Genomic DNA, 25,258 nt, shown 5'->3' with positions numbered 1-25,258 from the left:
TCTACTTCCACACCATATAATTTCTCTTCCCTCTACTTCCACACCATATCATTTCTCTCCCCTCTACTTCCACACCATATCATTTCTCTTCCCTCTACTTCCACACCATATCATTTCTCTCCCCTCTACTTCCACACCATATCATTTCTCTCCCCTCTACTTCCACACCATATCATTTCTCTCCCCTATACTTCCACACCATATCATTTCTCTTCCCTCTACTTCCACACCATATCATTTCTCTCCCCTATACTTCCACACCATATCATTTCTCTTCCCTCTACTTCCACACCATATAATTTCTCTTCCCTCTACTTCCACACCATATCATTTCTCTTCCCTCTACTTCCACACCATATCATTTCTCTCCCCTCTACTTCCACACCATATAATTTCTCTCCCCTATACTTCCACACCATATCATTTCTCTTCCCTCTACTTCCACACCATATCATTTCTCTCCCCTCTACTTCCACACCATATAATTTCACTTCCCTCTACTCCCACACTATATAATTTCCCACAGTTTCCCTGCTGGTCATCTGACCCAGGGCTCTACATTCACTGGGATTTTACAGAGCATCTCTCATGTCTCGTCGTAGGGGTGTAACGTCTGGGGCCTGATTAAGCACGCCTATCATAAAACAGGACAAAATGGCTGCCACCGAAAGGGGTTGGAGACAGTAAAAGGGGTGGTTACGTGCTTGTAGCTGGGAAAAGTGCTATGTTGTGAACTGGGAAATGTCCTGCAACAACACCTTTACTTTAAATAAGGCTATGTGTGTCTAGAATGTCAGACAAGTGTAGCATATCTGTGGTTAGCATGCGGGCTCTGAAAGCCAGTCACTTCCTGCATCTCCGGTCTAGACATCCAAGCCATGAATAAATACAATAGAGATCACCCCTATTGGCCCCTCAGATTTATCAGTGAACCTTGTGTTCAAACAATGAATATGAAAGCTCTTTTCCGTGCACCCCTGACCTGACTTGAACACAATACTGCATAGCAGGCAGAGGAGGAGGAGGCGTCTGCGTGTTATGCAGAACACACACGCAGGTCCCATCGCAAATAGACTTTGTAATGGAAGTGGGTCATGTGAGCACAGCACATACACTGATGGAGCAGGGAAAAGGCGTAGCATCGATTTTTTTTTTTACAGCATAGAACATAATATGCAATGAGAGAGAAGTGGTCCTATCTACCCAGTTGTCTTGCCATGCCGGTGAACATGTTGTTACTTCCTCACACATCCAGGACCGTACGCGTCACGAAACAAGCAATAACGGGAGAAATAATGAGCGTATGTAATGTCCTCGCATACTCCTGGCTAGCTGGGTGAGGGGTGAATCTCAGCCTTGGTTGTTGTGAGAAGGTCCTCTGGGGGATGCAGATGGAGGTGGAGACAGAAAGAGAGGAGATGGGTCATAATAGTCTACCTCCCTTCCCCAGGGAATGGTGGGGCAGGGAGGTGAGGAGGACTGGTCACTCTAGCCCTGCCACCCACAGGGCAGGGTGTGTCTATGTGCGTGTGCTTGTGTGTACGTGTACGTGTGCGTGTGTTTGGAGCTATAATACACCTTTCCCAGCAGAGTGGCATAGAGGATGTCGTGCCGTGTGCTCGTGGTAGCTCACAAGCTGTTTGTGTGTGTGGGTATGCACTATAGTATTCAACCCGGTCTAGAGAAATGTGTGTGGATGCCACCCAGCGCCTATTTATAATGTGGGGATGTCTGTATGTATTTCCACATATGAGAGGACAAAGGTACAGTTGTAATTCTGCAGTATTGTGTGTGACCATGAATAATTATGTCAATTTGTTTGCATGTATTTAGCCCTTCGTGCGTTCACTCCATACCTGCCCTTTGCAGGAACACTGATTTCACCTCATCTGTGTTTTTAGCTGGCGGGTTGCGTGCTGCATTCCTGAGTAGACCTCGCATCCCCAGATTAGTGCTGGAGGCCCATTAACCTGAGCTTGATTGATATCAGCTGATGAGAAACTACAGGCTCCTGTGAAATAGATTGATTGATGTCACATACCCACACAGATACTTCCGGAATACTAATGAAGAAATAGGTTGTCCCCAAAAATGACCGTTTCATTAGTGTGGAGTTCAGACAGTGCGGTGCCACCCAGATGCATGTCCTGCTCTGGGTAAAATGAGAGCTTGGGACTATAAGGTTCTATCTGCAAAAAGATCATTGGCAGATAATTGGCTTTAAAGTTCCAAACCCTCATTGGTTTGATTGGTGTCAGGGATTTTTTATTTAGTATTCTTTCGAACTTAACAACATGAATTGGGGTATTTAGAGTACTATATAGGTAGAGAACATTGAACAGAACAAGACCATGACAATAACTACATTACTAAAATACAGATAGAACCATATAGTCCCAAGCTCTCGAAAAACTGAAACTCCACCGGGCACGTGAGCCCTGGACAGTTCCAGGAGTAATATTGTACATATTTACATAATGAATACATATTACAATATCACATTTGCATAACATTAGAATAGTGTCGTAATCTTGCAGCAAGATGGAGCGTCTAGCAACAGGGAATCCTCCTAGAGTGGTGGGGAACTCATCTATTGGTCACAGAAGCAGTACTACATTAAGGGAAAGGGGGATACCTAGTCAATTGTCCAACAGAATGTATCTTCCGCATTTAACCCAACCCCTCTGAATCAGAGAGGTGCAGGGGCTGCCTTAATCGACGTCATTGACGCCCGGAGAACAGTAGGTTAACTGCCTTGCTCATGGGCAGAATGACAGATTTGTACCTTGTCAGCTCAGGGATTCGATCCAGCAACCTTTCAGTTACTGGCCCAACGCTCTAACCACTAGGCTACCTGCCACCCCTTACCGTGGATAGGATTGATACCAAATAATGTACCTTGCAGTGGTAGGGAAATATGAGCAGTCTTTGGTTGATTATACAGTGGGGAGAACAAGTATTTGATACACTGCCGATTTTGCAGGTTTTCCTACTTACAAAGCATGTAGAGGTCTGTAATTTCTATCATGGGTACACTTCAACTATGAGAGACGGAATCTAAAACAAAAATCCAGAAAATCACATTGTATGATTTTTAAGTAATTAATTTGCATTTTATTGCATGACATAAGTATTTGATACATCAGAAAAGCAGATCTTAATATTTGGTACAGAAACCTTTGTTTGCAATTACAGAGATCATACGTTTCCTGGAGTTCTTGACCAGGTTTGCACACACTGCAGCAGGGATTTTGGCCCACTCCTCCATACAGATCTTCTCCAGATCCTTCAGGTTTCGGGTCGTTGTCATGCTGGAAGACCCAGCCACGACCCATCATCAATGCTCTTACTGAGGGAAGGAGGTTGTTGGCTAAGATCTCGCAATACATGGCCCCATCCATCCTCCCCTCAATACGGTGCAGTCGTCCTGTCCCCTTTGCAGAAAAGCATCCCCAAAGAATGATGTTTCCACCTCCATGCTTCACGGTTGGGATGGTGTTCTTGGGGTTGTACTCATCCTTCTTCTTCCTCCAAACACGGCGAGTGGAGTTTAGACCAAAAAGCTCTATTTTTGTCTCATCAGACCACATGACCTTCTCCCATTCCTCCTCTGGATCATCCAGATGGTCATTGGCAAACTTCAGACGGGCCTGGACATGCGCTGGCTTGAGCAGGTGGACCTTGCGTGCGCTGCAGGATTTTAATCCATGACGGTGTAGTGTGTTACTAATGGTTTTCTTTGAGACTGTGGTCCCAGCTCTCTTCAGGTCATTGACCAGGTCCTGCCGTGTAGTTCTGGGCTGATAACTCACCTTCCTCATGATCATTGATGCCCCACGAGGTGAGATCTTGCATGGAGCCCCAGACCGAGGGTGATTGACCGTCATCTTGAACTTCTTCCATTTTCTAATAATTGCGCCAACAGTTGTTGCCTTCTCACCAAGCTGCTTGCCTATTGTCCTGTAGCCCATCCCAGCCTTGTGCAGGTCTACAATTTTATCCCTGATGTCCTTACACAGCTCTCTGGTCTTGGCCATTGTGGAGAGGTTGGAATCTGTTTGATTGTGTGTGGACAGGTGTCTTTTATACAGGTAACGAGTTCAAACAGGTGCAGTTAATACAGGTAATGAGTGGAGAACAGGAGGGCTTCTTAAAGAAAAACTAACAGGTCTGTGAGAGCCGGAATTCTTACTGGTTGGTAGGTGATCAAATACTTATGTCATGCAATAAAATGCAAATTAATTACTTAAAAATCATACAATGTGATTTTCTGGATTTTTGTTTTAGATTCCGTCTCTCACAGTTGAAGTGTACCTATGATAAAAATTACAGACCTCTACATGCTTTGTAAGTAGGAAAACCTGCAAAATCGGCAGTGTATCAAATACTTGTTCTCCCCACTGTATGTGGTATTCTAGTCAGAATTCACAGGCTAAGGTACACAGCTGTTTATGTACCCTGACACTTCTGGGCGTGTTCTAGTGGGCGATGCAGTGATGAAAGATCATGTGTTAATGTGCTAAGGTTAATGCTTGCTGTATGTGTATGTATGTAGAGCCTAAAAATGTGTGTGTGTTTGTGTGTGAAAAGAGGCACTGCATTGCATTGAATTGTTGACTGTCTGATCTGCTGCTTGCCTCTGCTATCCCTCCTTCCAACAGGGTTTACCCCATGAGGCCTGGTCCGCTTCCAGCTGCCTGTCTTTGCCAGGGCCTGGATTTGGCCTCTGGGCTGGTGGTTGGGTGCTCTAGCCTCGGATAGCCTGTCTACTCTGCCCTGTAGTATCCATGGTTTACTGGCAGGCTCCACTAGTGCTCCTTCGGCCCCAGCCTCTGTATCCACCTTACTCACTGAGTAGGCCAGCCTTTCCCCTGTCCAGCTAAATGCTAAGGACATCATTCTTTATGTGGTTCCTAGGTTGATGGTGTGTTTTTCCTCCTCATCCACACTCCTCCATATCTTTCTCTTCATCCCATTCTCATATTGAGCTGTTTAGCCGGCACAGGCCTCGTAGACGAGGTCTTTAGAGGAGAGAGGCCCACAGAGACATTCTACTGATGAGTGGATGGCCATTGAGGGAGGCAGGGACACAGAAGAGAGAGAAAGAGGGAGAGAGAGGGTGATGTGAGCAGTGTTTGCCAGGCCAAGAGATCTCCACCTGCTCACCACTCTTTGCTAATTGGTTGTCTAACTGTGGTAGCCGTGCGAACACTGTGGGAGGACAGCGCTGGGAATTCTCTGCATGTCTGCAATCTCTCCATCACCCACTCCCTCTGTCCTTCCTTCCTCTCTCTCTCCTTCTGTGTCCTGTATGGATACACAACATTAAAGTTTCTTAAGACATTGCATAAGACCACCTCACAGGAAGTTTCAAATGGAATACATTTGTAGCTCAATTGAACCAGTATACCATAACAGTTTCAGTTGTCTGGTCATGTTGAACCAGTATACCGTAACAGTTTCAGTTGTCTGATCATGTTGAACCAGTATACCATAACAGTTTCAGTTGTCTGGTCATGTTGAACCAGTATACCATAACAGTTTCAGTTGTCTGATCATGTTGAACCAGTATACCGTAACAGTTTCAGTTGTCTGGTCATGTTGGACCAGTATACCATAACAGTTTCAGTTGTCTGATCATGTTGAACCAGTATACCATAACAGTTTCAGTTGTCTGGTCATGTTGAACCAGTATACCGTAACAGTTTCAGTTGTCTGGTCATGTTGAACCAGTATACCATAACAGTTTCAGTTGTCTGACCATGTTGAACCAGTATACCATAACAGTTTCAGTTGTCTGATCATGTTGAACCAGTATACCGTAACAGTTTCAGTTGTCTGGTCATGTTGAACCAGTATACCAGAACAGTTTCAGTTGTCTGACCATGTTGAACCAGTATACCGTAACAGTTTCAGTTGTCTGGTCATGCGAAGATATCCACACACATTTTACCCTCCCAGGAAGTGGTAGGCTCTGCTGCTCCGTGTGTGAGTGGCAGCTAATGCCTTAGTGAGATGTTTGCTAAGGTAAGCCATCACATACAGTATGCATTGCTCCAGATAGAAGCCATTCTAAAGGAAGTTTGTGTTTTCAACCGCCAGGCCTCAGGGAGAGGTTATCTGAGCTTGGCCATTTCCAACTGAACACATCGGCTGACGGTATTCCTTGCTCCAGGGAGAACTCATTCTCTCCAGATAGTTGTGTGTTCCAGTGTTCCAACAACCAGGCGTCCTAACTGTCTCTACAGGCAGTGGCTCACTCCGGGAAATGCATCCCCCAAGCTTGGCTTTGAACTAGAATTGGAACGGTGCAGGTAATAAGAATGTTCCTGGGGAAAAATTCCACCCCAGGGGTCCTCAAAGCCTAACACTGTTCTGATGTAGAGACTTAAGTCGAATCGTTCCTCGCTGTGTGTGCTCCCTTGTGTGTGTGTCTCTGTGTGTGTGTCTCTGTGTGTGTGTGTGTGTGTGTGTGTGTGTGTGTGCATTCATGTGTGTGTGTGTGTGTGTGTGTGTGTGTGTGTGTGTGTGTGTGTCGTACACCCTCTGAGGGTCTGGAGGGGTAGATAAAACCTATCCCTTACAGTGGTGACACAAGATCCACGGAGATGGGAAGCGATACGCTCTTTATGTTCTGTTAATTGCTCTTCATTTTTCTTCGAGGGTTCTCGAGGCCGGGGCCTATGCTTTGGATTGAAATGATCTTAATCTGGCGCCGGAGCGCGGAGATTTTTAACCGGCTCTCATTCTCAATAAAGCCCTGACAAAAGGGGGAGCTTACACCTACAAGATACAGTATGAAGGTGTATCAGCCAACCAGGAAGTGTCTGACAATTGTGGGGGATGTAGTCTTTATTAGAATAGGGGACTATTGATGATGAATTGCTGAATAGGCAAACGCTATTATGGTTGAGCAAAGCACCATTGATGAGAGGAAGGAAGTGCCCACTTAGCTAATGAATGGTGACGAGTGGCCACTTTTAATTACTAGTGCTTTACCAAAGAGGTTGTGACGAGCGGTGGCTTGGTACTCCCTCACATGTTGATATGGGTGTGGCTGAGACGCAGAGAGATTCGGTTTCAGAATCAAAGCTAGCGCCGGCTTTTAAAGACTTGCCTTTTTTCTTCTTAAAATACATTGACCCCGGAGGAATCTATGCACTCGGGAGTGAAAGTAAGAAGAAGGAAAAAAGAGAGAGAGAAGAAAAGTACATATCCAGGCATCACAAATGAAATGATGCCAACGTACACACCGCGAGAGATAAGGACAGATCATTTTTCTTTAATACATATTATGGAGACAGTTAAGGGGGACAAAGCCCGTCTTCCTGGAAAACAGCACGTCAATTTCAATTTCAAGGTTCTTCGATGCACGGGTATCAACCAAGAGCATATGTGTGGGGCCAGCGCTGACTTCCCAGAGCCGGGCAGACCAATCATCAGCAAGCAGGGGCATGTTTACATAGTCAGGAAAAATAGACGCCTGCAACCACAGTGGAAAGAAGGGATGAGGGACAGAGAAAGTGTATACAGGATTATAGATGCTCCCTCAAGCATATGAATCGCTGTTGTGGGGTTTATTAATCCTATATAAAAATGTATTGCCGTTTCACAAGTATTCTAATCTTGTTGCATGTGAGAATGGTATATCACATACACATATGTTGCTTATCTCACTGTGGACAAAAGAACACAGGCAGTCATATGCACCCTTTACCCATGTTCAGTGTTATGACCATAGAATTAGGAATTAGAATACATTCTGTAACTTTGAGGGTTGATGACACAGCCCCTCTAGTAATTGAATAGGATCTCCATGGTAATGACTGCTTCATGACTATTTCTGATCATGCTACATATTTAAGGTTTATACCAGGGACCATCAAGAATGGCCCGGGGGGCGGAACATCATTTCAAATATTTTGTAGACTGCAAATTGACCTCAAGTAGCCCAAACAGATACAATATTTGGCTAAAACATAATCATTTCAAACCTGGCTTACCTTTCTATGCGATCATGTGTCCCTCTGTTATGCCTGGGAATACCTGGGAACAGATTTCCAAAATGTAAAATCACTTGGAGAAAATCTCCACGGGCCGCCTGTTGGGGACCCTGGCATATAATGTATCGCATGGTGAACAAAGGAACACACGTCCACAGACTACGATGATGACTATAACAGTGTAATGACTTTATCAGTCTCCGGCACACGGAGATGCCTTTAAGACCCTCTAGCCTAGGCAGTGCATAGCGAGGCAAAACGGGCCAATCCAAATAGAAAAGGTAGTTCATTAAATGTGCCATCATGGCATTTGATAAGCGAGGAAGTATATTATCCCTGCTGGGTATGTAGCGGTGGGAGGGTGATTGGAAGGGAACGGTCTCCATGTATCGCGCTCAGTTTAGACCACGCAGAGACGCCTCTCGCAAGTCGCTGTAGTCGCTACACCCTATCCTCATGCATTACTACGGAATACCTCATTAAACGGGGTAAAGCCACGGCTGCCGTATTAATGCGGAGGGACTTGATTTATAACACAGGGGCAGGATTATAGAGCAAAGTTACGATTTAAAAAAAAGTATTATTTAAATTATTCCAATTACAGATTCCGATGACATTAATCTCATTATGATTAAAACATTTGGCGTGAAACATTTGTACAACAAGCACAGAGAATCGAATAAGATATTTGGCACAAAACCTGTCCCACTTTAAGATCTTTATAGTGATAGTGACCAAACCACTGTTGCGGCTGAATTATGCTCTTTGATAAAAATACATTTGTTTGACTCTAACTGTTCCCTTAACTCCAAAATGGTGTTGAAATAAGAAATCATAAAAGTCCACAGGTAAAAGCTTTAATTATTGTTTCCTCCCTTATTTACTTCGCAATCTAACAGGTTATATTAACTCTAATTGAATACAATTAGATTTTAGGCTTTGTTATTTCAAATGACACAATTAGAGGTACGAGTTATATTTCTTCTAAATAAGAGATGTTGTTTCCAGTAGAGGCACATACGAGACTAATCAAAGCACAGAGCAGACAGGAGGAGAGATGAGGAGAGAGTTGTAACTCATGTTATTTGTTAATTAGCCCGTACACCCATTATCTTCGAATGAGCACCAGACTACAGAAACTTAAGTCAACCTCTGACTCCTTGTCTGACACATGACCTCACCCGGAGACTCATCTCAAAGCCACGTGAATTATTGAACAGGTACATGTTGTCAGTTTAGATATGCAAGTAATAAGTAACTGCCAGAGGTAGAGAGAGGGAGAGAGAGAGAGAAAGAGAGAGTTAGTTTTGTGTGAGCGTTTGATGTGTAAAACTAGCAGAGATCAACCGAGGTGCAGGTCGAGTGATTGACTCATTCATTCGAGGCCTCCTACAGAATAATCCTGACACCCCTGAACCAGGCCCAGCAGCGAGGCAAATTGTCAAGTGATTCAATTTCCTGTCTGCACTTGTCAAGTTTTTTTTTTTCTTCACCCCTCCGCCTACCGGGATTGATGTTGTTTTCTGCTCTCGCTTTTTTTTCTTTGTCATAAAGTGCACTTTCCTTTGAGTTTCAAGCATAGAAAAATCAATTTGAAATCTCCCGGAACCAAAGTTCCCTTTTTAGCAAATGAAAACATTTATTCTCCTTGATATTTCCTGAGCGAGGAGAGTACACCTCGGAAAATGGAACGCATTCACATCTCGGAAAATGGAACGCATTCTCAGCAATGGCGGAATGTGTGTTCTCTGTACGTATGAACGCATCATCACTGATGAACATTGAACACATAGGAACAGACAGACGATGTAAAGGTAACTGCCAAAGTAATATAAACATTTGAGTAAATGAGGGATACAAGAAGCAGGTGCTGCCACACAGGTGTGGTTCTTGAGTTAATTACGCAAATAGCATCCCATAATGCCTAGGGTCATGTATAAATTGCAGTTGCCCATTGTTTTGTCTTCCTAAGCTAGAAGAAGAGATCTCTGAAAGAGGGGTCTCAAAGTGTGTGTGTGTGTGTGTGTGTGTGTGTGTGTGTGTGTGTGTCAGTTACCAGATCTCAACCCAATGGGAGATTCTGGAGTGGCACCTGAGACAGCGTTTTTTTCCATCAACAAAACACCAAATGATGTAATTTCTCATGGAAGAATGGTGTTGCATCCAGACACTTGTAGAATCTATGTCTAGCTGTTCTGGCTCGTGGTGGCCCAATGCCCAACGCCCTATTAAGACACTTTATGTTGGTGTTTCATTTATTTTGGCAGTTACCTGTATATCATAGTACACAGAGGACCGTATTTTTCCACATTTTGTTACGTTACAGCCTTATTCTAAAATGGATTAAATAGCTTTTTTTACTCATCAATCTACACACAATACCTCATAATGACAATGCAAAAACAGGTTTTTAGAAATTTGAGCAAATTAAAACACAAAAACTGAAAGATCACATTTACATAAGTATTCAGACCTTTTACTCAGTACTTTGTAGAAGCACCTTTGGCAGCTATTTCATCCTCAAGTCTTCTTGGGTATGATGCTACAAGCTTGGCACACCTGTATTTGGGAAGTTTCTCCCATCCTTCTCTGCAGATCCTCTCAAGCTTTGTCAGGTTGGATGGGGAGCGTCTCTCCGGTTCAAGTCCGGGCTCTGGATGGGCCACTAAAGGACATCCAGAGACATGTCCTGAAGCCACTCATGTGTTGTCTTGGCTGTGTGCTTAGGGTCATTATCCCGTTGGAAGATGAACGGTCGCCCCAGTCTTAAGTCCTGAGCTTTCTGGAGCAGGTTTTCATCAAGGATCTCTCTGCACTTTCCTCCGTTCATCTTTACCTTGATCCTGACTAGTCTCCCAGTCCCTGCCGTTGAAAAACATACCCACAGCATGATGCTGCCACTACCATGCTTCACCGTAGGGATGTTGCCAGGTTTCCTCCAGATGTGTGGCTTGGCATTCAAGCCAAAGAGTTCAATATTAGTTTCATCAGACCAGAGAATCTTGTTTCTCATGGTCTAAGAGTCTTTAGGTGCCTTTTGGCAAACTCCAAGCGGGCTGTCATGTGTATTTTACTGTGGACTGGATTCTGTGTGGCCACTCTACCATAAAGGTCTGAATGGTGGAGTGCTGCATAGATGGTTGTCCTTCTGGAAGGTTCTCCCATCTCCACAGAGGAACTCTGGAGCTTTGTCAGAGTGACCATCGGGTTCTTGGTCACCTCCCTGAACAAGGCCCTTCTCCCCCAATTGCTCAGTTTGGCCGGGCGGCCAGCTCTAGGAAAAATCTTGGTGGTTCCAAACCTCTTCCATTTAAGAATGATGGAGGTCACTGTTCTTGGGGACCTTCAATGCTGCAGAAATGTTTTGGTACCCTTCCTGTGCCGTGACACAATCCTGTCTCTGAACTCTACGGTCAATTCCTTTGACCTCATAGCTTGGTTTTTGCTCTGACATGCATTGTCAATTGTGGGACCTTGTATGGACAGGTGTGTGCCTTTCCAAATTATGTCTAATAAATTGAATCTACCACATGTGGACTCTAATCAAGTTGTAGAAACATCTCAAGGATGATCAATGGAAACAGGATGCACCTAAACTCAATTTCGAGTCTCATAGCAAAGGGTCTGAATACTTATGTAAATAAGGTATTTCTGTTTTGCAAAAATGTCAGTATGGGGTATTGTCATTGTGGCACTTTTGTCATTATGAGGTATTGTGTGTAGATTGATGAGGATAATTTTTTTTTTTTTATCCATTTTAGATTAAGGCTGTTATGTAACAAAATGTGGAAAAAGTCAAGGGGTCTGAATACTTTCCGAAAGTACATGTGTAAAGACACACAGCCACCATGCCTTTCTCAAACGAAGGATCTCACATGGTGTTTGTGTATCCTTTTGTACGTGTTTCTCTCTCTCTCTCTCTCTCTCTCTCTCTCTCTCTCTCTCTCTCTCTCTCTCTCTCTCTCTCTCTCTCTCTCTCTCTCTCTCTCTCTCTCTCTCTCTCTCTCTCTCTCTCTCTCTCTCTCTCTCTCTCTCTCTCTCTCTCTCTCTCTCTCTCAAGAGGTTCCTCCTGCGACTTAATTAAAACAAAGTGATGCATCCACCCTAGGTCATTAAGTCTGAAAAGCTTTATGAGTAATTACACCATGGCTGTCACCTCCTCCTTCCCATCTACCATACTTCCAGAGGCTAGGGTTGGAAGTGTGTGTTTGTGCTTGAGTGTGCACATGTGTGTGAATAGGATATCAATTGCATTGCATCTCTTTAATTGAAAACTATGGCCTACCATCTGTTGTGATTGAAGTGTGAAAAACATGACCAGTAAATGGAAAGGCAACACTCACAAATGAAATAGTTAACGCTTTAACCTTCCCTGTTTCTCGACATTAGATAAGTTCTACCATTCAATGTCTATCAAAATCTTCTTATGAATCCATGTGTCTCGATACGAAGCGGTACATCAAGGGTTAACGCAGACAGTATTGAACCTTCCAATTTATATGCTTTAGCCAGAGGTGAATAGCCGATACACTGCAGAATTTCTAAGGGCATTTCCTTGAGCCATTTCTGTTTCTCTCTCTCTGTTATTCTCTCTTTCTTCCTTTTTCTCACTCGCTCAAAATGAATACTGTATCAGAAAGTGTCAAATAAATCACCTCCGAGCTTAATCCTCCCCAGCGCCCAGACCGCATGTTCCTCAAGTTCTGAGAGAGTTTCAACACAAAGGCTCGGCTCTCTTCCTTAATACCTTCCTACCTATAACAGCAGGCGGTGCACTAGCCAGCAGGCGGTGCACTAGCCAGCAGCCGGTGCACTAGCGGTAAAGCTAGTCATATTATACATATAACATGTACAGCGACTTTGTGTTTGATGTGGGGCCGATAGATGGAGAGATTTGATACTAGGCATTTACAGTGAGGTTGCCAAATTGGGCCCTAAACACCTGCCCAACAGTGTGTTTAATCCAAGCGCCTGACCCATAATGCTAGGTGTGTGTAATCCAGTTGGAGTTGTGGCGGTGTATAGGGACCATGACACATTTGACTGCCAACCGCCTTAGAGGGCATGAAACACAATCAAGGATTTACTTTAGTGGACACACACAGTAATACTAAGAAAAGTACACACAAACTCATGCATACGCAATCATGTATCATACCAGGCACACACAATGAACAACAGCAGGCTCCATTCACATGGACAAACAATGGAAAGGAAAGTTTGTCTCACACAGTTGTTGATTCTCCGGATGGCCCTTGAATGCATTAGCTTTCATATTGCAGATTGATTGTGACTTCTATCAATGTAATTGTCTGCATCATTTCCAATCCCCCATATATATATATCATTTTTAAGGAAATATATACAGTTTAAGTCAGAAGTTTACAAACACTTAGGTTGGAGTCATTAAAACTTTTCAACCACTCCACAAATTTCTTGTTAATTAACAAACTATAGTTTTGGCAAGTCGGTTAGGACATCTACTTTGTGCATGACACAAGTAATTTTTCCAACAATTGTTTACAGACAGATTATTTCACTTATAATTCACTGTATCACAATTGCAGTGGGTCAGAAGTTTACATACACTAAGTTGACTGTGCCTTTAAACAGCTTGGAAAATTCCAGAAACTGACGTCATGGCTTTAGAAGCTTCTGATAGGCTAATTGACATCATTTGAGTCAATTGGAGGTGTACCTGAGGATGTATTTCAAGGCCTACCTTCAAACTCAGTGCATCTTTGCTTGACATCATGGGAAAATTCTGGTTCATCCTTGGGAGCAATTTCCAAACGCCTGAAGGTACCACGTTCATCTGTACAAACAATAGTACGCTAGTATAAACACCATGGGACTACGCAGCTGTCATACGCAGCTGCTCAGGAAGGAGACGCGTTCTGTCTCCTAGAGATTAACATACATTGGTGCAAAAAGTGCAAATCAATCCCAGAACAACAGCAAAGGACCTTGTGAAGATGCTGGAGGAAACAGGTACAAAAGTATCTCTATCCACAGTAAAAAGAGTCCTATATCGACATAACCTGAAAGGCCGCTCAGCAAGGAAGAAGCCACTTCTCCAAAACTGCCATAAAAAAAGCCAGACTACAGTTTGCAACTGCACATGGGGACAAAGATCGTACTTTTTGAAGAAATGTCTTCTAGTCTGATGAAACAAAAATAGAACTGTTTGTCCATAATGACCATCGTTATGTTTGGAGGAAAAAGGGGGATGCTTGCAAGCCGAAGAACACCATCCCAACCATGAAGCACTGGGGTGGCAGCATCATGTTGTGGGGGTGCTTTGCTGCAGGTGGGACTGGTGCACTTCACAAAATAGATGGCATCATGAGGCAGGAAAATGATGTGGATATATTGAAGCAAGACATCAGTCAGGAAGTTAAAGCTTGGTCGCAAATGGGTCTCCCAAATGGACAATGACCCCAAGCATATTTCCAAAGTTGTGGAAAAATCACTTAAGGACAACAAAGTCAAGGCATTGGAGTGACCATCACAAAGCCCTGACCTCAATCCCATAGAAAATGTGTGGGCAGAACTGAAAAAGCATGTGCAAGCAAGGAGGCCTACAAACCTGACTCAGTTACACCAAAATTCACCCAACCTATTGTGGGAAGCTTGTGGAAGGCTACCCAAAACGTTTACCCAAATACTAACTGAGTGTATGTGTCACGACTTCCACCGAATGTGGCTCCTCTCCCTGTTCAGGCGGGACTTGGCGGTCGTCGTCGCCGGTCTACTATCTGCCACCGATCCCTTTTCCTTTTCGTTTGGTTTTGTCTGTTTTGTTGTTCACCTGTGTCGAGTTTAGGTTAATTGTGGGGTATTTAATCTCGCCCCACCCTCTAGGTTTTGTGCGGGATTGTTTGTGTACCTGTCATTTGCTTGGGTTGCGTTTGGTTTGTTCTGTTGAACAGGTGTTTTTTCTGGACTGCGTTCCTGTTTTTTTTGTGGCTGCTGTTGTGGTCCTGTGCCTGTTATTTATTGGGCTTGTAAATAAACGCCCTTCCTGCAATTCTCACTCTCCTGCGCCTGACTCCACACCCACCTCTCCTAGGGAGAACCTGACAGTATGTAAACTTCTGACCCACTGGGAATGTGATGAAAGAAATAAAAGCTGAAATAAATCATTCTCTCTGCTATTATTCTGACATTTCACATTCTAAAAATAAAGTGGTGATCCTAACTGACCTACGATAGGGAATTTTTACTAGGATTAAATGTCAGGAATTGTGAAAAACTGAGTTTAAATGTATTTGGCTAAGGTGTATGTAAACTTCTGACTTCAACTGTATAGATACTGTATATATATTTTAAATATATATTATTTTAAATATATTTTCTTTCTTTACTATTTTCCCCTAATCCTACCACCCATCGCCTCATAGGAGTAAACTAATGAAATATATGTTTGTTCTTTTTTTATTCTCCCCAGTGTATTTCATGTTTCAATAATAGTATATTACTTACCGTATCCAATAGGATGGTATAAACTGTGTGGCTATCATTGGTGTGCAGTATACTTTAGTAGATCATGTGTAAATGGATTTAGGATATACTCTGGTTATGTGTTGTGACAGTGTTGTCGCTGGGGCTCTATCCGTCCCTAAAGCTCAATCCCAGGCTCCCTGGGCGATGAGCATCTGCGTGCCGGACGTGTAACCAAGGCTGACACCTCCAGCCAAGCACCAGCCACCCCGGCTATAAACTCTGAAATCCAGATTTTCAGGGGCCGCCTCTGCACCGCAGACACACCGGCTACACTGCCAGAAAGGAGCTGAGTCGCTCTGGCACTGCAGGAAATTCATCACAAGCCCAATAGTCCTCCTACTCTTTTTTTGTCATTAACCGTTGTCCCTGTTGATAGGTGACTTGGGATCCAGAAAGAAAAATGAAGGAAATGTTGTTGGCCCAATGGGAAATGAATTGATAAAGACTGAGTGCGGGGCTTTGCTTTGTAAGGGCAGTCCAGTGTTCTGATATGGGCCACGGAAAGCGGATTATGACCGAGCTGAAACTCACAGCCAGTGAATGATAAAGTAGTGGACCTGTAAACAATATTGAAATGTTTTTTAGGGAGCTTTTAAGCGACGTTGAACTGCAGCCTCCCTGGTCCAGCACCTTTGTCTAAGATCAGTGAACTCACTCTCAGTTGTGGCAGAGAAAGATCTCCAGCGCTAACTAGTTAGAAAAATGGTCATGGAATTAAAACTGTAGATATCTTTCAAATGTTGATTACCCTCTGGTTTCCACCTGCGTACTTTCCAATTGAAGCCGATATCAACGGTTCACTCTATTTGCAGCAACTTCTGCTGGGTGACAATGGCTGCGTTTAGACAGGCAGACGAATTGAGATCTTTTCCCCCCCAACTAATGTGTCTCTTGACCAATCGGATCAGCTCTGAAAAAGATCTGATGTGAAAAAATCTGATGTGATTGGTCAACATTTGACCAATTAGTGGAAAAAATATCAGAATTGGACTGCCTCTCTAAACTAAGAGTCAATGTACCATTAAATCCTAATTGAATAACCTCATGGGTCTGAGCAGAGAAAGTGTATTTAGTTATCATTGTGTATAGGTTATAAATCACAGGATGTTGATGTAGGAAGCACTATCAGCACAGCAGTAGTATCATATGAAATTATAACTCAAAGTTTCTCCTTTTGTACGTGTAGAAGAAAGAGGAAGGAGGAAGACTTCCCCAGCCATCTATTCCCAGTGGACTTCTCATTGTGTTGTGTGTAATCTGTGAAATAAGGAAGCGAATCTCCGCTTGCTGTCTGGAGCTTAAATCAATAGCCGCTTCCCATTTATTGGATCTAAATAGCCACAAAACTTCCAGAATAGCTTATGTTTTAAATACGCCATACTTGATGTTGTTCTCTCCCTCCTCCCTTGTTTCACTCTCTCTTTCTCTCCCTCCTCCCTTGTTTCTCTCTTTCTCTCTCTCCCTTGTCTTGCTCTCTCTTTCTGTTTCTCTCTCTTTCTCTTTTCTATCCACTTGTTCTCTCTCTCCTCTCTTTTTCCTCTCTCTCTTTCCCCTATCTCTCTCTCCCCCTCCTTCTCTCTGTCTCCCAGCAGTTATCAGCAGTTCCTCTTCACATATTTTCTGGCAAGGGATAAATTAGATGTGATTCAGTTTTAAACACTCTGGCGTCTCGTACCCGAGAGCACTGCAATCTGGTCCTTTAGGAAGACCCCCCCCCCCTCGCTCTCTCTATCTCTCCATCTCTCTCGCTCTCTCTCGCTCTCTCCATCTCTATCTCTCGCTCTCTCCATCTCTCTCTCTCTCTCCATCTCTATCTCTCTCTCTCTCTCCATCTCTATCTCTAGCTCTCTCCATCTCTCTCTCTCTCTCCATCTCTATCTCTCTCTATCTCTCGCTCTCTCCATCTCTCTCGCTCTCTCTATCTCTCTCGCTCTCTCCATCTCTATCTCTCTCGCTCTCTCCATCTCTATCTCTCTCTCTCTCCATCTCTCTCGTTCTCTCCATCTCTCTCTCTCGCTCTCTCCTTCTCTCTCTCTTGCTCTCTCCATCTCTCTCTGTGTAGCTGGCAGCATTGTTGAGCCTGCATTGCCCATTGAAATAGTAAAATAGTAAATTCTTGTCAAAATAGACTCTCTTTTGTCCTCCTGTGCAGCAGATTACTACCAGCCCGTGTTCTTCTGGAATTACCTTTTCAGCCGCTCACAGTCCTAGCCAAACCCTTTCCCATGTCCCCTCATTATAATACTCACAATGTAACGCTAGTATAGGAAACATACCTTTGGTCATAGTAAAACCTCAAACAGACACACAGACATTATTATGTTGTGATGTTTAGCTGGATTGGCCCATTGGAGCCATCCTGTGGTCCTTGTTCAGTGGTAGATGGATGGCCCAAGGCTCCAGGTGATGGAGAAAATGGGGTATTCAGGGGAAGGACATGTTGATATCGGTTTGATATTGTTCTGACTGTATCTTATTTAGATAGGTGGGTGTTACATTGAAAAAGATAGGAGGATGTTGATAAATGTTGTTGGGGAAAATGGAATGGGGCTTCTCCTACAATGAACTACATCTTCTCAGACTTCTCTGGTGGCCATTGAAGACAGTTCATTTTCTTTCTCTTTTTTTACCCCTTTTTCTCCCCAATTTCGTGGTATCCAATTGGTAGTTACAGTCTTGTCTCATCGTTGCAACTCCCGTACGGATTCAGGAGAGGCGAAGGTCGAGAGCCGTCGAGAGCCGCACTGCTTCTCAACACAATGCCTCTTCCAACCCGGAAGCCAGCCGAACCAATGTGTCAGGGGAAACACTGTACACCTGGCGACAGTGTCAGCGTGCAGTGCGCCCGACACGCCACAGGAGTCGCTGGTGCGCCAAGGACATCCCTGCCGGCCAAACCTTCCCCTAACCCGGATGATGCTGGGCCAATTGTGCACCGTCCCATGGGTCGCCTGGTCGCGGTCGGCTGCGACAGAGCCTGGACTCGAACCCAGAATCTCTAGTGGCACAGCTAGCACTGCAATGCATTGCCATAGACCACTGTGCCACTCAGGAGGCCTGACAGTTCATTTTGTGACCAGGCACAAACGCTGATTCAGAGAACCTGGCTTTTATGAACCCCGTCAACCGGTGATAGATTCCAGATCAGATTGAATAAACAACAGCCAAATAACAATATGGGAGTATTGCCAGATAACACCGCCATTACTGTCTTCTCTGAGAGACATCTAGGGCTTGTTATTGTACATATCATAAATGGGGTTCTATAAAACGGGTTCGAGGAGATCTGCGATCTGATTGGCTGAAAGGAAGCGATGGAGAGGAGGTGGGCTTCTATCATGTCGAGAGGGTTGGGGGGTTGTTGCTAGTTATTAATGTCGGTGTCTCTCAAACTGCTTCTCTCTCTGGGATGTATCATCAGAGTTGATTAAGATGTGTGAAACAGGCAGGCTCTTCTCCTCCTCCCTTTTTACCTACAGCACACTTCCTCCCTCCCTCTCTCTGTCTCTCACGCCTTCCCTCTATCCATCTCTCACTCCTTCCCTCTCTCCATCTCTCACTCTTTCCCTCTCTCCATCTCTCACTCCTTCCCTCTCTCCGTCTCTCACTCCCTCCCTCTCTCCGTATCTCACTCCTTCCCTCTCTCCGTCTCTCACTCCTTCTCTCTCTCCATCTCTCACTCCTTCCCTCTCTCCGTCTCTCACTCCTTCCCTCGCCTGCCTGTCTCCTGCTCATGTGTGCATTATTACATAAAGACGTTTTTGTTTATTTTTACGATCTCATTATCCTTTGAACATGCAAGCCACAGTGAGAGCAGGGAAGATCACATGGTCTGATACAACCTGATACTGAGCCTCCTTCACAGTTACTGAGACCATGATGTTATTAGTGGATTAATTTGTCTCTCCTAATGCACTTAGCAATTCTCCATAGCTGTATCCCTCCTTCCTCCCCTCTCTTCCCTCTCGCTCTCTACCTCGGTATGTGGCTGTGAAGGAGAGATGGTGAGTGGTGGGTGGATGTCTGACTACAGGGAAGCAGTGAAATGAATCAAGGGCTTGTAGAAAACAGATAGATTTGAATTACCCGGCTCCCTGAGAGCAGACTATGAGAGGAAGTACATACACAGTGTAATTAGATTACAGCCCACAGTCAGCTGTGTCTCTCTCTCTCTCTATTTTCCCCAGCAGTGACGTTAACATTACGTCTGCATTATTATAAACCAACCATTACTTTAGCCAAGGAGGCTACTCAATCAACTGTATCAAAATAGACATTTTGTAGCTACTCGCTAATCCAAAGCTTGTGAATAGCTAGTACATCTCCATAGCTAGTTGCTAAACTCAACCTGTAGCCTCATTTGCCTTACTGTTAGCGGGCTAGACTGAATATTATAGCTACTTGATAATCCATAGCTAACTACTAGCTCGTACATAGCCATTGCTAGCTCCTTAGCTAGTTGCTCAAAAATGTGCCTCATATGACCCACAGTGATGTGGTAATCGCATAGCCTCTACTTGTGCAATGCTAGAGAATCCAAACTGTGCTGTACTGAAACTGTTGCTAATTTTAGCATCATGTTGCTAAACTGTGTGTTGTTAGTGTGTCCCATTGGCTGACAGCTTGAGCTTCTGCACAAAGTTCACGTACAGTACATAAGCGGCTAACATTTGAATCGGTTTGGAGGAAAAGTTATTGAATTATCCAAATGGGAGCCGGGAGTTAAAAAGTGATGACTTGCTTTGTGTGTTTCCGCCTCCCCCGCTGTGCGAGAACGGGGATTCAGCATGTCTTTTTTTCCTGACCTCTTTTGAGAAGGAAAAATCTAAAACGTTGCCTCGTTACCACACTCTAACCATCCCGTGACATAGCCTCCTCCTGGAGATGAGCGTTTCCTCGCAGGCTTGCTAAATCCTCGCAGTCCTATTGTTAACAGAATACTACATTTCTTCACCAATCTCTCTTCAATAACTCTCTTTTTTTGTGGTCCTCAGCCCGACACACACTGTACATGGACTGGAGGACAACGGGCTGGAGTTAATTATGTGGTTAACGTAGAAGAGTTTTCTTGGGATTAGGCAGTAGGGAGAGAGGCATTAGGAGCAGAGGGGGGTATTTGATCTGTCCACTGCCAGGAACTGTAATCCCACTTCCTCTCTCTCTGACCTCACTTGCCTTTTAGGAGGGAGTGCATGGACAGTTACACAGGGGATAACATTTTAGAAGCAGCGGTGCCCTTGGGGACAGGTTTGCATCACCTCGGAGTGGAGGACAGGAGGACAGGAGGACAGGAGGACAGGTGAGGACGACACACTACTGGCGGTGTTTGTGTGTTGTTCTCAGCCTTTAGGGAACCCCCAGCAGCGGCAGTGGTACAGTAGCAGACCCATCGTGAATTTCACCATGTTCAGTTCCCCCTCACACACCCCTTCACCTGAGTGGGAAAACACCTCTGTATGGTCGTGTTTTGTCCAGTGTGTCTCTGTTCCTAGAAAAACAATCACAAGAGACTAGTTGTCAACATTTCAGATGTAAGACGTTTCTCAGGACAAGTTTCTGTATACAATAACATACACAACAGAGTGTGATTTTGTCTAGCGAAGACAGTACCCCTCCATCTACAGAGCTAAGTGTTCCTACCGATTGGACATACTCTCTCCTAGCCTAGCGCTAACTGCTGGCTCAATGTAGACGTCCCAGGCCCACCTCTAAACCACAGAAGGCTGGGTGTATGGTCATGTGCTTCCTGGTTCTACCTCTAGACAGGTGTCTGGGTCAGGCCGTGTCGTACCCTGGCCCAGGTGTCCAACCTCATCTCCCTGATAGCCCCGGGGCTGGCTCCACCTGTCTCTGTTAGGCGAGCCCACCACTGATGCTGGGGGGCTGTGTGTATGTGTATCTGAATGTCCTCCTGTCACAGAGGGAAGGGTGGTGCTGGCTTTTTCTGTTTGCCTATTTTTCAAGACCGCTTTTTTCAGAGCAGCGAGGCGTTTCCAACTGAGATCTCTATCAGCTGTGATTTATATGATGTGCTCCCTCTCTTTCTTCCTCTTCCTCTCTCTCTCTCTTCCTCTCCCTCACTTCTCTCTCTTTTACGCTCTCTCTACTTCTCTCTCTCTCTTAGTTTGTATCTCTTACTCTCTTTCTCTCCCTCCCTCTATCTCTCTCTCTCTCCTTCACCCTCTCTCTCTTTCTCTCTCTCTCCTTCACCCCCACCCCCTCTCTCTCTCTCCTTCTCCTTCTCCTTCTCCCACTCTCTTTGGTCCTCCCGTCCGTCCATCATTTATTTCTCTAGCTGGTGCCACCTCCTCATCACTATCTCTCTACCTTGCTACCCTGGCCTCATATGACAAGAATAGCAGAAAGAGACCAGTGGAGGTACAAGGAAAAGACAAATGGGAGTGTGATATTCATGGCTAGTGGATGAGAGAGGCATGTAGCAATGAAAGGATGAAAAAGGATTACAGAGGGGAGGACGATATGAAAGAGGGGAGGATGATATGAAAGAGGGGAGGATGATACAAAACAATGCACCAGGAACATGTGTGTGCTGTATCCTCTCAAAAAGTCCCTCATTCATTTGGTAGATGAGTAAATTATTCATCACGATCAGGGACCAACTCACCCTCTGTGTATGTGTGTGTGTGTGTGCAGGCATATACACGTTTTTGTATGGGTGCATCTGTTGTTTATTTTTAACCTGCATGTGAATGTTTATTCCTTATTCCTCTCTGATTCATGCTGGTCTGTTGTTATTCCAGTGACTCTGGAACAAGAATACTCCCAACAGTCCACCAAGCTGTTACTTACAGTACCCGGTGAGAGCCCATACATTGGCCACAAAATCAGTAGCTTCACTCTGTTTTTGTAGTGTGTGTGCATACACAAGCATGTGTGCCTGGCTGCTACCCCTCCTCCCTGACTCTCTCTCTCTCTCTCTCCTCCCTCCCCTCCTAAACTCTCGCTCTCTCAATTGCTCACACTCTCTCTCCGCGTCTCCTCTTGGCTCTAAGTATCGTAGTCTGGCTGTACTTTCAAAGGGAGCGGAGTGCGTCCACCCTCCCTAGCTCCATTTATGCCACGGTCTGGTGTTTTGCTGCCCCAGCGTACGCGGATAGCCTGCCTATAGACCGCTGGATCAGGAGAGTCTCTTAGAAGGAAAGAGGAGAAGGACGCTCTCGCTGCTGCAGCCCCTGTTTCGTTTAGCATGAATTTCACAGCAGTGGCGCCGGTCCGAGCCAGACAGCCAGCAGTCTGTGCCGGAGCTCCGAGAGGACTACCTCTTCCTCAGACCAGTGTCTTGGAATCCACAGACTGAGAGGGAGAGATCCGGGAATCTTTCTCCATCTACAGGGACATAAAGGAAAGCAAGAACAGGGTACTGTGTGATATTGTGTTAGGAAGGAGACAAAAAGGATTTTGAAGGATCGATACGCTGTGATGCTTTTCAGAGCTGGACAGGAATAAGGATCACTTGGATGCTCTCTTGGGTGAGACTCTACTGCCTCAGCGTCCATATCCACGCTGCTCTCCATCCCAGCTCGGCTCTCTCCGCGAGGGGAGAGGGATTCTGAGAGTCTGTAGTTGTGGGGAATAGCTGCTCTCCATCCCAGCTCGGCTCTCTCCGCGAGGGGAGAGGGATTCTGAGTCTGTATTTGTGGGGAATAGCTGCTCTCCATCCCAGCTCGGCTCTCTCCGTGAGGGGAGAGGGATTCTGAGTCTGTAGTTGTGGGGAATAGCTGCTCTTGCTGCTGCTTTTTCTCTTTCTCTGCCTTGTACTCGTTTTCCACATCTCTATCTTTTCCACTCTCTGCTGCAGACTGCTCTGCTCTGTCGTCCCTCCAGGGATTCGAAAGCCTGGAAGCTGGATTCAGCTGCACCTCCATCGTCTTGGCGCTGCACTAGCCCTCTCTCTATCACTCTATCCCTTTTTTGCCTGTTGTTTTCCGATGTGAGAGATTTCATCCAGCAAACGGTGGGGATGGTGGTCGTTTTTTTAACCACACCGAGGGCTCAGGCTCTAGATCGAGAAGGTTTGTAGCGCTCTCGCAAGGCAGAGGAAACCTTCAGTTACCATAGACAGTAAACAGGGTTATCGAGCTAAGATTAGTCATTTAGTATTACAGATGGAGGCATTTTGGTTTTAGAATATGTGTTCCCCTGATTAATCGGTTGCTGTTTAGGCTGCCAGTGATCATTTGTGTTGTGGTGTCTAGGAGAGTGCTTTAACAAAAATCTTTAGTTGGCAAGGGGGAGGGTCGTTTTTTTGGGGGGGGGGCTGTTGTTTTTTGGGTTTTGTATTTTTGGTGCTCTGGAGGATAGGAATAGGAAATAGGCTCCTGGAAGGATTTCGTCGCTGGATTTGAGAATTTTGCTCCTTTTTGGAAAGATTTGGGTTTTTCTTTCTCCTGAACGTACCTTTTTTTCCTGCAGTGTTTTTGGGATCATTGTCTTCAGGAGGAGGATCTTGTTTTTGTTCATTCTCTTCTGATTCAATTTTAATTGTGCTGGGAAGCCGGGGATCATGGGCCCTGGATCCATCTGAAATGTCGTCTTCCTCTTCCTGTCGCGTGGGAGGAAGTTGGAGAGGAATGATGCTCCCTTGGAAATCCGCCCCCGTGCTTCAGGCGGTCCTGGAGGTGGGCGGAGGACTGCTGCTAGTGCAGCGGCCCGCGGCGCTCCTGGTGTGGGCCAGCCCGGCCTGCCTGTTCCGGCTGGTGCTCTCTCTGGCCCTGCTGGCTTTCCCCTGCCCTGCAGTGGCCGCCCGCGTCTCCTCCAGCCTCAGCACCACCCACCACGTCCACCACTTCCACAACAAGCATGGAACGGTGCCCATCGCCATCAACAGGATGCCGTTCCTCACGCGTGGGGGCCACGGTAAGGTCCAAACTACTTCGTCCTATTCTAACGGTCGGTGTATCGGTTACGTAGCACTTTATCACACAGGTGAGAGTGTTTACATGTGTGATGTGTGGATATATGATGTGGGTTATGGGGGTCAGTGGGAAGTTTATGGTCTTGAATGGAGTTGATTTGCAGTTGGCGAGGAGGTGGTCCAGGTTGAGAGTTTCCACACATGTACATCCATCTATTGATCCTGGTCAATCCACACAGACAGGGCACCCCATTGGCTGCTCAGCTGTCTTCCACAGCGCCTCATTGGCTGCAGGTCCCCGCTGGTCACACTGATTCATGGCTCCGGAATGGCCGATGATGATGTTTACGACAACCATTACTGGTTGTCCTTTGCTTTGCTTTGCTGTGTATCCTCAGACAACAGGGCCCCCTATGCACATGATTCATACACGCAGTGGCCATTTTGGATCAACACTATGCGGGGTTGTGACATATGCAGATCAATGTAATCATCATCTGTAGCGCAACTGTTGACACACAATGGCTGGGTTCTAATGTCCTTTAAAGGTCTTTCTGAGATTGCGTTCTGCTTTATGCATTCGTTATGGTACGCTATGTGTCCTGGTTTCGCATTGACAATTGACTCCACAACTTCACTGTGCTCTAGAAATGTTTCTGGCTGCTTCTCTCAGGGTTGTGTGTTGCTTGCTGCACTGTTCTAAGTCAAAGATGTCAGAGCCGAAGCGAGACTTGTCTTTGATGTGCTCCATCATAAGCGTCTCCTTCTGCAGTCTTCTTGTCCTCCCCTCGGCCTATCCAAACCTTCCTGTCACAGAGAGAATACCCAGTGTTCCGGCAACTCGAGCTTGTCCTCCCCTCGGCCTATCCAAACC

General features: G+C 45.3%; 1 protein-coding gene across 17 annotated transcripts in view; it reads left to right on the top strand.

The window, feature by feature from the left end:
• Positions 1 to 25,258, top strand: part of LOC139534958 (neurexin-2-like) — a 1,135,712-nt gene that overhangs the window by 785,025 nt on the left and 325,429 nt on the right. The window contains exon 1 of one of the 17 annotated variants that reach the window (XM_071334529.1): positions 22,443 to 24,386. The exons of 15 other annotated variants lie outside the window; for them this stretch is intronic. In XM_071334529.1, the coding sequence (XP_071190630.1) occupies positions 24,056 to 24,386 (331 nt within the window). In that variant the 5' untranslated portion in view covers positions 22,443 to 24,055. Of the gene's footprint in view, positions 1 to 22,442; positions 24,387 to 25,258 lie in introns of those variants that run through there. One more of the 17 variants, XM_071334528.1, reaches the window with a different exon arrangement.

The sequence above is a fragment of the Salvelinus alpinus genome, chromosome 11 (assembly GCF_045679555.1).
Source record: "Salvelinus alpinus chromosome 11, SLU_Salpinus.1, whole genome shotgun sequence".
Classification (NCBI taxonomy): Eukaryota; Metazoa; Chordata; class Actinopteri; order Salmoniformes; family Salmonidae; genus Salvelinus; species Salvelinus alpinus.
This window is presented reverse-complemented; position numbering and strand designations above follow the sequence as displayed.